The 14,098-nt window shown below is 39.9% G+C and overlaps 1 protein-coding gene across 2 annotated transcripts in view; it reads left to right on the forward strand.

The window, feature by feature from the left end:
* SLC7A14 (solute carrier family 7 member 14) overlaps positions 1 to 14,098 on the forward strand; it is a 302,417-nt gene that overhangs the window by 256,873 nt on the left and 31,446 nt on the right. For both annotated transcript variants that reach the window (XM_085635468.1, XM_085635469.1), the window contains one exon: positions 7,651 to 7,859. In XM_085635468.1, coding sequence (XP_085491594.1) covers positions 7,651 to 7,859 — 209 coding nt within the window. The remainder of the gene's footprint in view (positions 1 to 7,650; positions 7,860 to 14,098) is intronic.

Below are 14,098 nucleotides of genomic sequence, written 5' to 3' on the forward strand. Positions count from 1 at the left end.
TTCAGCCCTATTCTGATCTTCCACAGGACCAGTGGTGTTCCGAGGAGGGTACTGGGGATGACCTATTTATGCCTGGCAGCAGCAGGTGTAGGTGGCTACTGAACCCTCCCTAACCGATAGGGTAAACTATAACACTGGTAATCTACCCACTTTTGCAGCAATTCCTGTGTGTCTTAAAGTAAACAATCCCACAGTGCCCATCTCTGCCTACATCCAAGATGGTGAAACCCCTCTCCACTTGTGCAGCACCTGTGTATCCACCGCAGAGGCGTGGCCAGGGAAATGAGCAGCCCCTCCTCTATGGTCTCTTTAGACCAGTTCTGAACGCAGCTCTCGCCCCATTGTGATTAAACTCTGGCTGACTGGGTCAACAAAGAAGGGGCCTGTGCAGGTATCATCTGACATCTGCCTCTGATAGGGGAACCCCTTTGAAATTATTTAAATTCCTATGCACTTCCAAAATAGTCATCCTGCAACAGGAGAGAAACCCTTCTACACATCCCCCAGCTTTTGTCTCCTGCTCTGGGAGCAGTTTTACACCTCATTCATGGTTAATTGTTCAGAGGACTGCAGCTGGTGGCTAGTGCAAATTTGTCTCCAGAGCTTTAGGCAGATTGGGAACCCGACTTCGCCATGAAATTGGATCTTTTATAAGTATTACAAAGATAACATTCTAAAATTGAATATTGTATACCAGTGTTTTCCTATGGATCAGCCAGACATGCTACTGTCAAAATGGCTTTTTCGCTGTAAGGACATGTTCAACAATAAATCTTTACGTGTCCTACACCTTGCTTTATGAGCAGTAGGGCTCACTTAGAGGTGACATATTATTATTTCAAAGGAAGGTTTATTAATGTTGAAAGGGTTTTATTTTGACAGATCAAATTGCAGTTTAAAGGATACAGTGGTAGGCCTGAGGCCATGTTTTACAATGTCACTGTAGTGGATGTCCCAATTGGTGGTAGAGCCCACTAATGACATTTAACTCACAGGCCCTGGGTGCAAATTGTAACATATAATAGGGACTTATAGGTAAGTTAAATATGCCACTTGTGGAAAGACCAATTTCTTCATGTTGAAAGGAGGGACACATGCACTTTACCACTTAGCAGGGGTATAGTGCACAGAGTTCTAAAGCAAGCAAAGATACAAGGTCCAGCAAAAGGTGTCAAACAGGGGAGACTACTAAGAAAAGGTGGTTTTCCCAAAAAGAGCATTCCCGTAGTCTAGTCCACAACTTAGATCACTGACTTGATGTCAGATTTAAGGGATGAATGTTTTGAGGGCTTTTAAGAGAGGTCACTTAAATTGTGCATTGAATTGTCGTGATTTTGAACATGGAGATAAAAATTCGGTCTTCATGAGAAACGAGAACTTCCCTCTGTCAATAACCGAAAGATTTGTCTCAAAATAGGTTAGACAAGTCAAAAGTGCCTGAATTTAGATGATTTATCTCTTTGAAGATATAAACAAGAATTCAGTTTTCTGGCAGTTCATTCTAAGAGCTGTGCCATTCAACTACATATTTTTTCCAAGGTCATTTAACGTTGGTCCTTATGAAACTGGGGCGATACTTTGAGGTTTAGAAGCATGTCACCGGCATATTGGTGGTGGCACAATTTGCCCAGTCAATCCTAATAAACATAAAAGGTGGAACAGATTAATAGGTAAGTTGTAGCACCAAGGGCTTCATGTTGAAATGGCAGGGAGCAAGAGTTATTTATATGTACTTGTTTAGAGTGTTTATGCAAGTAGCTACAGAACCAATGGAGAACTTGGTCCTCAGTGCCTAATTGTGACTTCTTGATATTAAGGAGAATATTATGGCCTACAGTGTACAAATCCACAGATATAACAAAGAGAATCAAAATCATGGTTCCCTTTTTTCCAAGACATAGAGGGAATCATTTATGGAGCAAGATAATATGTATTGCACCCTAGCCATGATCCAAAATGGTAATCATCAACTAAGCCATTGTTCCTGATAAAGTGGCTGAATTGTTGCTGCCACGTTGCTCTCTATGATTGTGCAGTGGAGATAAAGATTATTTAAATGCTTTAGGGTTAGGTTCTGTAGGTCAGCAATGATTTTTTAAGAGGAGGTAATAGGAGCATCTGTTTAAACAATTTGGGAACTCAACCTGGGGTGATGAGCTTCCCACAAGGTTGGGTCAAAAATGGGTGAATGTGGTGGGCTATAAAAATATTAAAAAGGACTGACACTGGACGATACCAGTCAAAGGCAAGAATGACAACAGGAATACCCTTTTCTAGTGGTGCAGAAGAATGGGTATGGTGCCGCACAGAGCCAAGTGCAATGGGAATGTAAGATGAGATCTTATGTTTTCCATTTTTCCCCAGAGAATTCAGCAAACTTCTTTTAGTTGACAGTATTGGAAGGTCTAGGTCAATAAAATTAATGGAGTCAGCTAGTTCTATATGGTGGGCCACAACAACCTTCAATACTGAAGCAGGCTAAGCAATCAAGAGGTCCCCAGTTGGGAAATACGAGTAACAATGGATTCTATTTTGATATTCACTGTGTTGTTGAAGTGATAGATTGTTTTATACAGTGATAGGTCATACATATTAATACTAATATTAACAATAATAATGATAATAATAAGAATAATAAGAATAAGAATAATAAATGAGAAAATAAAACTTGTTTTGGATTTGGGATTGAGTGAATTAACAAATTCAAATCTACCTGAGGCCTGGAGAGAAAGAGGAGGAATTATGCATAATATGCGGATTTTCTCTTGAAGTTTTAGACAGTGAGTTCTCTCTCAGGAGGAGCAGTTTAATATCAGATAATAAAATGAGGTGCTTGAAAAGTATTGAGATGGCCTGCAGTGTTAGCCATGGAAGGGATAACTTTAAAGGAAAGCTGCTTTACACACAGCAAAAGTGCATTGAGTTAGACTGAAAGCTATTAAATATTGGAATTATTGAATTAATGTGAGAGACTGTGACTGTCTTTTAGCATACAAATCTGATTGTTAGTGTTGAAGTCCTTAGTGGGTGGTAATAGCCATTCCTTATAGGTACAGGTGGTGAAAAAGTGAGGACTCCTTGGTGGATGCATATGGTCTTTCATATAATCTAGGGAGGGAAAGATAAAAAAATAGCAGGGTGGAGGGTGGAGAATTAATGATTTACTGTTCTAAGGACCTTCAAAGTGTCCATGCCTAGTATTCCCTACACTAGAGGGTGCCAGAGTAATCAGAAGGAACATGACTGGCTGTGAGATTGCAACCAATAAGATGGAGGCAAACTTGGAAGTGCCATAAGAGGGTGAAGTAATAAAGAGAGATTATCATTTTGATGGTAAGGGGCAAGTGAAGGGTTTTAGATTTCTCTTGCCTTTGAGGGAGAGGAGTACTGAATCAATCGGTTTAAATTTCTCTTGTCTTTGAGGGAGAGGAGTACTGAATCAAGCAGCAGGACATTTTTATTGCTAACTTTGATGATGACTTTTCCCTGATGATGGTAAGGTCCGCTTTGAAGTTTAGGGAAGCAGAAGATGTTGTATTAGGGTATTTTAACTTTGTAAAATATAGAGAGGCTTCCTTTGGCAGTTTATATCCTTGCCTATAAGCTAAACGAATGACCCACATGCAGTGGTATTGGTCCGTGATTACCAACGGAGGATTCTATTTTAGAATGCAGCATTTATAGTTTTTCACAATAATTTTATAAGGTAAAAGATGAGAATATGTTTATCACACATGGAGAGTGAGAGAATGAACGACACAGTTGCGTTCTCCCGTCCAACAATTTTTTTCACAATGAGCAACTGTTCTAGAAGAGTAGAAGATAATAGTCATCCGTTGTGGTGGAGAATTCTTCCAAAACCCAACTGTCAGATGGAATATCAAAGATATTGAAGTAAAAGCCTCACTCACATAATAGTGACATGCTTCATCATAGGCTATTACTCCACACCCAGAGAAGATGGTACTCTCCGGGCGGACTCAACCACAAATATACTGGGAGTTCTTAGATAAGTGGGTACTGGTTAAGCAGGGAACCAGATTCTAATTAAAAATACCTACGAGTATCCCTTCACTCGATCCTTTATTCTTGGGTACTCTTGGTATTGCTAAAAACTTCGTGATGGGGTTATTTTGAATCAAATTTGATTCAAATGTACCCTCAATTTGCTGCCAACATGTTTCGGCCCTATAACTAGCCCAGTCGGGTCTGGGGGCCTTCGTCAGGGCGATAAATATACTTTTCCTTTATATATCCCTGCCGTGTGTCCATGCACGTTTTTACATGCACCCCGAGAGTGAGGCCTACTGCACTCACCTTAGCGTGTTCGTATTCCGACGCCAGTAGTTTTTCTACTGGGAGATGCCTACTTGCACCATGCAGATCTCATGTGTAGGGGTGATCTCTTGTAGTCACACATTCGTCAAAGAGGACACCCGCTGAACCACCTATTCGGGACACATCGTCTGCCGTCGGAAACTACTGGCGTCGGAATACGAACACGCTAAGGTGAGTGCAGTAGGCCTCACTCTCGGGGTGCATGTAAAAACGTGCATGGACACACGGCAGGGATATATAAAGGAAAAGTATATTTATCGCCCTGACGAAGGCCCCCAGACCCGACTGGGCTAGTTATAGGGCCGAAACATGTTGGCAGCAAATTGAGGGTACATTTGAATCAAATTTGATTCAAAATAACCCCATCACGAAGTTTTTAGCAATACCAAGAGTACCCAAGAATAAAGGATCGAGTGAAGGGATACTCGTAGGTATTTTTAATTAGAATCTAGTTCCCTGCTTAACCAGTACCCACTTATCTAAGAACTCCCAGTATATTTGTGGTTGAGTCCGCCCGGAGAGTACCATCTTCTCTGGGTGTGGAGTAATAGCCTATGATGAAGCATGTCACTATTATGTGAGTGAGGCTTTTACTTCAATATCTTTGATATTCCATCTGACAGTTGGGTTTTGGAAGAATTCTCCACCACAACGGATGACTATTATCTTCTACTCTTCTAGAACAGTTGCTCATTGTGAAAAAAAAAAGATGAGAATATGCCATGTTTGTGAATTTAACCACCATGGGATAAGTTCATTGAGACTAACATGTTAGGTGCTGAAGGGAGCAAGTGAGAGAGAGAAGAAGACAGTCCTTGCAGAACCATCCAGACACAACATTTAGGCTTGAGATGTGCGTCCTACACTCCATTATGCCAACATAAATATTTTGTTGTGCATGAGGATGAGGAGGTAATTAATGAAGTGACAGACGACTGCCTGCATGATTGGATTTTGAAGTGGACCATTGAATGAGGTTCATTTTTGGGTTTGGGAGCAAAAGGGGGTATAAGGTTTGGAATCGGGTGAGAATCAGACTTTATGTTCCCCCTCCATGTGTTTCTTAAGCCCAGGTTGGGTGTCCATCTATCCTGTGAAACATAGATCAGAGAGGTGGATTTGGAGATGTAAACGGATGGATACATTGAAGTTCACATGCCATTGAGATGATGAAAAATGCTTAGATGCAAAAGTAATCTTTATAGATGGCAGAACAGTGCTTGACGTGGAGGCATCTGGAGGTTCCATCATAGTGGATATATCATTCATGTAGCAACTGTGTTGAAGTAAAAGCCAAGAAGCTGCATGCTAATGATATCTTGACAAGCATGTAGTTGTGTACTTGAACAGTCTTGCCACAGTTCACAGCTTGAAACTAGGTCACTGCTCAGGGCTGCCGATTAAGAAAATAGTGTGGAAATCCTACGTGTTGGAGCTGGGACCAAAATAAATTAGTCTAATTATTAACAGCTTGGTAAGAAAAAGGAAGAAATAAACAAGCAACCATTTCAGAATAGATAGTGGGGATAGGGTTTCAGAGGGGTAAATTCAAGCAGGAAGTGAACATGGTGTTGACATATCTAAAAGGGACAGTGTAATGTCCTAAAATGTTCTATGGTCCGTTCTGACTCTCTTAACAAACCCAGGATGGCCACAAAAGCTATATCGATTTAGGGTAAGGATGGTATTATTGGCTGTCATTGACAGGCCACATGAAAGTGATATTTGCTGTAGTTGGATGTACGATGTGCTGAACATAGGGATAGTGGACATCTTTCAATGCCTTTTTTAGTAGTTTTGATTTCTATACAAACCCTATATATTTCTCCAATTTCAGGAACTTGCATACTCAAAAATTAATGTCAGTTGGATTTACTGGTTTATGCATTCCATCAGATACTTTGCATGTAATTGTATTTCATTAATGTTGTGCTTTGAACCTCCAACTTATAAAGTAAACCTGAACTGTTGCCCCATGCGTTTATTAACTTAGGCAAGCACTTATCTTCCATTGTTCCATCTAAGGCTAATCTAATTCTTCCTTGTTGCTAGTCTTGGTGTAGAGGAATGGAGAGTCAAAAAAAATCCAGTATCTTCGGGCCAGGAACTTTTCAGACTTCAGTTAGCAATGTTTCGTTTTTTTTAACTCATTTTACATTAAAGAAATCGAATCTTTCCTATTGGCCATTTACCACTATAAAAATGCAGATGCATTTACTTCACTCTCATATTCCACTTGTAAGCTTTTGCCTGTCCAAAATGGCTCCTTTTGTTAAAACCACCTATTTAGATCTCCTTTAGATTTTTGATCCATGGACAATCCCAATAATCACGAAAGCGATTCCGAGTTAATATACATTTTCTTATCTGCGCTACTAAATGAAAGACATAATTATTTTTCTCTAAGCACTATGGCCTTATTTTGAGTTTGGCGGTCCGATGGAACGCCAAACCCACGGTGGCGGTCAGACCGCTATGGGACCGCCACTGTCGCCAGGGATCCATGATCCCTGGTAATCTTGCAGTGGTCTGAGGCCCCTAATAGGCAGGCTGTGCCGCTGCAGCCCCGCCAAGCATATTAGGAGTTTCCTCACTGCTCCAGTTTTCATGGCGGTGAGCCTACCATGAAATGTGTGGCGGTGAGGAAACAAATTTGGGCCCTACAGGGACCTCTTTGCCAAGGGATGCATGCAGGGGGGCACATGGTATGCCCCCTGTCTGCATTCAACCTTGGTTGCTGCAGGGCATGGATAGGACAGTCTAAGCCCTGCTGGAGCGTGCAATGGCGTTCACATTGTGGTGCCTTGATAAGGCTCACGTATGAGCCTTAGTACTGCACTGCCGTGGGCCAGCCGCTGCAAGACCACCCGACCTGGATTCCTGTTGGAATCCGGCGGGCATTCGAATTTTGGCTTTGGCGGTGTGACAGCGGGGTGCAGGCGTGATGGCCTGCACAATGCTGCCACATTGCCAAAGTCATAATAAGGGCCTAAGTCTCTTACACTTGCACTTTTCCACAAAAAAACACAGTAAGTTGTTTTACATGGTGTGTTTTTTTTCACAGCTATTGTTAGTTTACTGAGCAAATGTTCTAATCAACTGCAACAATACTTATTATCAACATCAGCTCTTCTGTCTTTGTATACTAAAGCAATTCTTGAAACTGTCATTTTTAAATATTTACATGATAGAAAATGGTACTGTTCTTATTACATCATTATTTTGATCTCCTTTTCTCTTTCCAAGATGAATGCATTTTTATTCAATGTTGCTTCACCATTTATAGCCTGTGTTTGTAATTTATTTTGCTAGGTGAGTGTTATCCTAACATTGATGGTGCCATACAAGGAGATTGATGTGGAAAGCCCTTTAATGGAGATGTTTGTACTTCACGGATTCTATGCTGCTAAATACATTGTGGCAATAGGAGCTGTAGCAGGATTGACCGTCAGCTTGCTGGGCTCTCTTTTCCCAATGCCAAGAATTATTTACGCAATGTCTGGCGATGGACTCCTTTTTAGGTTAGTAAAACAGACTCTGCAAATTTCTTTTTTTTCCTCATTTAATAACTTAAGGTATTGCTTGGATATCTAGTTAGCAAGGAAAATAATTTGACCTCACATCATGCAGTAGATTTGTATTCCTTAAAAACTTCTACAAGGGAATCTTGTAAAATATGAGAGGCTCTGTCTATACTCACAATCTTCTTGCCCATGGCTCAGGTTCTCTTTACAAGTTGGTGATAATGAAGAATCAGCCATCCTACTTCATTCTCTGCCTCATAACAGAGACAGAGCAACCATTGGTTGAACTGTATGTTCCAAGTCCCTATGGCTTGGCATCTGCCAACATAATACTGCAAACATGATAATGTGTTGCCCACTGGTTTTACTGGTGTCTGGACAGTCCTCTGCAGGAAGAAAAATATCGGTATCTACCACACGCTGCAAGAAAACTTCCAGTGCATCTGTAATATTGATTTTACTTAAAAAATCATTTCTGTGGTTGTCTTTGTAGAATGGAATAAAAATGCCAAGAAGTTGAGGTTCAAACGTACTTAAAATTGCCAAGTGTGTGATTTAACGATGTCGCTGAATCTAGATGAAAATGTGTTGGTGGAATTTCTACCACCATAGAGATACTGTGGGCTATGGAAATTGACTTGTGACTTGTCTCTGAATTAAACATTTCCACTCCTAAAATTTCATTTGAAAATAATTTGTGCCTCACTCTACTAGAATAGTTCAAATTTGGGCACAGAATTTGCCCATAAAACTGAGATCCCCCTATGTTTGCTGAATATTCTGAAACAATTGAATATTAACGTGCTACATGATAAGTGTATCAGAGATTAATGGGCGATTTATAATTTGATGGACTGGGGTTTGGCAGTCAATCCAATGGAGTAACTCACTTTGGTGCCTTGACTACACCTCCACCTGCCAAATTCTGAAATTACCCCAAAGCCGCGTTAATGTCTTATAGCATTGCCAGGAACCATCATCATGTCAGTTCTTGTCAATGCTTTTTGCAGTTTGACGCACGGCTTCGTTAAGCATGACAGAGCCACACTGCAAACATTTTATTTTTTCTTTTCAAAATTAAAATCCCAAACAGGGATTTTATTTTTTAAATTAAAAAACGCAATGCTCCCCTTGGCATGGGAGTCCTCTCCAGTGGTAAGAGACTTTTGTAGTTTTCACTGCTCCTTACCACAAGGATTTTTCTGGAGGTGACAGGCAGTGAAAACTGACCTTTAATTGCGCTCATCTAAATTAGATGGGAAAAATTAGAGGTCAACCTTCGACGTTCCATCAGAGAGGTTTAATCAGAGTGGAAATGGAGTAGTCTCTGCCTTAATCAAAACAAAGGTCCACCGGCATTGAGATTGGGTCTTGTTGATGCAGACTATCCATACTGCCAAGATATAAATCAGGCCCTTATCGTTGTCCAAAGGTTTGCATTTTTAATGTAATCTTTTAACTGACTATTGTGAAAGACTTTGGATACAAAGATACAGTATCAACAGTAAAGAAGATCTCCTTATGATAGTGGAAAAGTGCTAGTTTTCCTAAAGTGGGCAATCATTTCAAAAGTAGAAAGAGTCACAGTTCATTTTTATGGAGATGTTTGTAGTGGACATCAGCGATCGTACCTCTGTCCTGTTCATTCTCTGCTGATAAAGAAATACTTAAATATATGTACCATTTTATTGCGACTCATACTTTTACACTTTATTTTACTGCATGCTTGGTTTTGATTAACTTTTAATTTTCATTATATAACCTTTTTTGATTTTCTTAAATGTATGGATCACTCTTTTTAAATATAATGTAACTACTTTTCATTCATTCTATACATCACTTTTAATTATTACTAATCCATTATCAAAACGTATCTTTTTACTTTAGGTGGGAGTTTATTTTTTAATTTAAACTTCAATAAAATATGTTTTCGTTAATTGAATATATTTAAATTAATTAAATAATTAATTCAATAGTAGGTTAATATTATTGTAGCATTTTTTATATTGTGTTCTACATTTTAAAGAAATATATACATTTTACATAAAAATATTTTTACTAATTTATCATAAAGTGTAATAAACGTTTTTTTATTTTTCCCCATTCTTATTTTCCACCATGACTGTGGAGTCTCCCAGTGGTAAAGTATAGAAGAAAGTAAAAGGTTTATTAAACCAACAAAATCTAGCAAAAGTATTGTTTATGTTAAATACTAATGCACATTTTTATATACTTATGTTAAAGTTAGGACAAACTAAAAAATGCAAACGATTTGATTAGAAAATATTTTTAATTAATTTTGAATTAAACCTTTATTAATGTAAACATATTAAATCATTTTTTATGAAGTTTAAATAAAAAATAAATTCTCAACCAAAGTAAAACAGTTATTCAATGTTATTATAATAGTAATTTAATAAAATGTTGATAACAATTAATGTTACATTAGTTTATAAATTCAAAAGCGGGTGTTAAAATATTTTATAATTAAATAATAAATATGTTCTGTTTTAGATATTTTTGTTAACATTAAATATATTTATATTTTTCATTTTTAAATAATCTAATTGAATTTAACATATTTCCCATGGAGTTTTACTTTAAGGCCCTACCTTCATTATTTTCTAAGGGAGTATGTTTCTGGACTAGTGGTTGGCGCGGTGTGGTGCTAGATTTACTCCAGCTCTGGAGTGATATACTGCTGTTTTGGGTCTCCGTCTGGCTGCAGCAACTTTATAAGTGCTGTTTGTCAATTGCAATGGACTACTGTTTTGTGGATGGGTGCATGTCCCTCCCTAAACCCCTCCCTGACAGTGCCTTAATTCTGGCTCTGCCTACTCCCCTCCCTTTAAGTAGTTTTCCATCCACTACCCCAGTTCCTGCCACATTTACTATTAAGTAGTAAACGCAAATGTGTGAGGATCTCTCCATTGAAAAGATAGGAGATGTGGAGATTTAGGATCTGATTACGACTTAAGCGGTCTTACTGTCAGCCTGCCGTGGCTGTGGTATAGAAAAAAAATGCCAAGCCGGCAGCATTTCAACTGCCATATTACAAGTCTCCCACGGGCCTGGCGGTGTGTGGGTGGCTGAGTCACGGTTGCGGCACTCTTCAGCTCTGGAAACAAGCCGGAAGCCAATGGCAGCCATACTGCAGTGCCTCCAGCCTATCGGGCCCACTGTTTCCTTGCATTCTGTTGTGCAAGTGAAGCATTGTGTGCAACTGACCTGAAGGGCAGTATATGAGCACCAGCTACATTACACATGGGCTTATTTGCCACTACTTCGCCTCTTTATCTGCCTTTCCGCTGACTCTCTCATGACAGTGTCCCTGCCAGCAACAGGTCAGCGAAAAGCAGGTTGTAATTGGGCCAACAGTGAGGTGTGTGGGACTGCCTCCATTGACCACCTCTGCCACAGCAGCAGTCCTTGGGTGGTGTTCCTGTCCACCTCTGATCGGGCGGTCAGACTGTCAAGGCAGCAGGGGGGAGGACTGCCGAAAAGTGCCAGTGGTCTCCATCCCGCTACCGTCGTAATCAGGCTTTTAGTGTCGTATTTTTGTGAATAGCATTTTGTGGTTCTTTATTAACACTACTGTAATACTAATAAAGTACTAACAAATTCCATTTGTGAATTGGCCCCTATATAGTTGAATGTATTGATTGATTGATTTAGCACTTTGGGGTGCATATATAGGCTAAAAATAATTTATTATCATTTGGTGTCCACTCTGGTGGAAATTATACAGATATTCTTGTAAACATGATCCAGATAAATGTTCACAGCCCAGTGTTGTCATACTTATTTCTGGGACCCTGGGCAAGACAGATCTTGGGGCCCTTGTTTGGAAAATCTTTGAGTTTTATTACCTACTTCCAGCTAATTCAAGGCTGCATGATGCCAAAAAAAGTTCAGAAATGGGAGTGAATCAAACATATTTTAACTAGGGCTTGCCAGAGCCCCCAAAATCCTTTAGATTCAATTAGGCACAGAGACAGAGCTACATGGAGGTAGGCAGAGAGAAAAGAGGTTGACATGCAGACATAGACAGAGGTGAAAGAGAGATAGAAAGTTCATTTTTTATTTGGGGCCCTTGAAAGGAGGGGACCCTGGGCAATTTCCCTGTTTGCCCATTCTTAAAACATCACTGTGCAGTCCCCTGGCAAGCACCGGTATGAAGCATATGATCAATAGGAGCAGGAAAGATAGGCAGACTGTGACCCATATGTCGTTAATGACTTACCTGGAGATAATGCATGAGTTCCAACAATTCCTGTCAGAGACTGCAAGAGTATATTTATAGTGATTTCTGAAGCCCTTTTGCCTCAATACATTAAAAAAAATATTAAAGCCCAATTCTGGTGGCTATTATAACAATGAGCATAATTGCAGAAATTAAAATAGTGGTGAAAGTGGAAATATGATAAATCTAAATACAAGAAAGAATGACAAAATGTTAGATTGTGATTATTCGGGCAGATCATTGATGGAATCAATTTGTTTCAGAATCCCTTCCTTCCTAGCCTCTAGCCTACAGTTATGTGAGCAATAAAAGTGCTGTACAAACTAGTTTCATAGATCTTCTTTCACAAATATGCGATGTTACATTGCATGCGATTACAACGCAGCCGTTACAATGACCGCGTTGTTACAACGCAAACCATTACATCGCAAGTCATTTCTACGACGAGCAGTAAGGGACGTGCTGCACTTAGGAATAGTATAATTGACTATGCCAACTCCAGCGTGTGCAACAGTTGGGAAGGTGTTGGAATAGTAAATTATACTATTCCTTAGTTAAGCACGCCCCCTATAGCAAGTCGTAGAAACAACTTGCCATGGTTTGCGTTGTAACAACGTGGTCATTGTAACGACCGCGTTGTAATCACATGTGATGTAGCGCATGCAATGTAAACGCTGTTTCCCTTCTTTCACACATACCTCACTCATAGCTTTTTTGATGTTTCTCAGTTTCCAGAAAGCAACATCAGTTTCTGCCTTTGGTTTGTTGTGATTTGGCTGGGAAAGCCACAGATAGCACCATCTGGAACCAGTCCGAGACCTTGTAGTTTCAATGCTCACTTGGAAACCTGAAGATCCTTTCCATTGCAATGCCTGTACATCTGCCTTATATATAATTTCTCAGTGTTAGTATGAGAAAAACACACCGTGTGATTTGTAACGTAAGGTGCAAAAAAGTGTGAATCTCTCCAGCACATTTGAGTAAATGTACTGCACTTTATAAGTCACACTATTGAAAAAATAACTTTTGATATGCCATCTACCAATCAAAGCATCATAAACACACACACTATATAAGGGATGTATGTAATGAAATAATGAGTAAAACATTTATTTATAATGAGTAACTGAATACATGAGTGCAGTCAAGGGCCCAGAAGCAGGACAAAGGCAAAGCACCGGACTCTTGCCTGGACGGTTCAGCAGGACCCCTGGTGTTAATGTTGCCTGACTCTTGCCTTTTCAGTTACCAGACCATTGGCAATAATTACAGTGAAATAATAATGAAATAATGAGCAAAAATACTTTATAATGACTAACTGAATAAGCTCGGGTGACTAACTCAGCTGCGCCAGCGGAGTTTGCAGAGTTTTGCCAACTCTGCGCTCTGTTGGGAATGCAGAGATCAGGCAAAAACTCTGACTCTGCTGCGTAGCGGAGTTAGCCCCTGCGCCCATGCCCAGAGCTGGAAATAACTGATCACTTACCTGCACTGGCGTCTCCGGGCTGCCCTCCTCCTTGCCGTGTTCTCTCCTCCTCACCATCCTCACTTCCTCGCCGGTCGTAGACCCCTATGTTGTATGTTTTGGGAGGACTGCACATTTTTTTAAGTAAGGCAAAGCGGATCATTTTTTTCAACTCCGTGGAACTCCGCAGAGTGGCACTCCGTCAACTCTGCTCACCCTTATAACTGAATAAATGAATGCAGTGAGGGGCCCAAAAGAAAGAAGAAGGCAAAGATATTACTTGTTTCTTGACAGTACATCAGGACTCATGGTGTTAATTTTGCTTGATGTCAGGCACCTGTTCAACTAATTGAAAATTGGCATCAATTACAGTGTCAGATGCTGTTCTGTGACTCCAAATAAACCTGCTTGTGATGTGGCAGAGAATCAGGAAAATAATGTTCAATAGTAGTGAAGCCAAGAGCCATGATTGCAATGAGAAAGGTGTGTTGTGAGCTAAGTAACCTCAAGGCTCATGATATTCCTGAA

The sequence above is a fragment of the Triturus cristatus genome, chromosome 11 (genome assembly GCF_964204655.1).
Source record: "Triturus cristatus chromosome 11, aTriCri1.1, whole genome shotgun sequence".
NCBI lineage: Eukaryota > Metazoa > Chordata > Amphibia > Caudata > Salamandridae > Triturus > Triturus cristatus.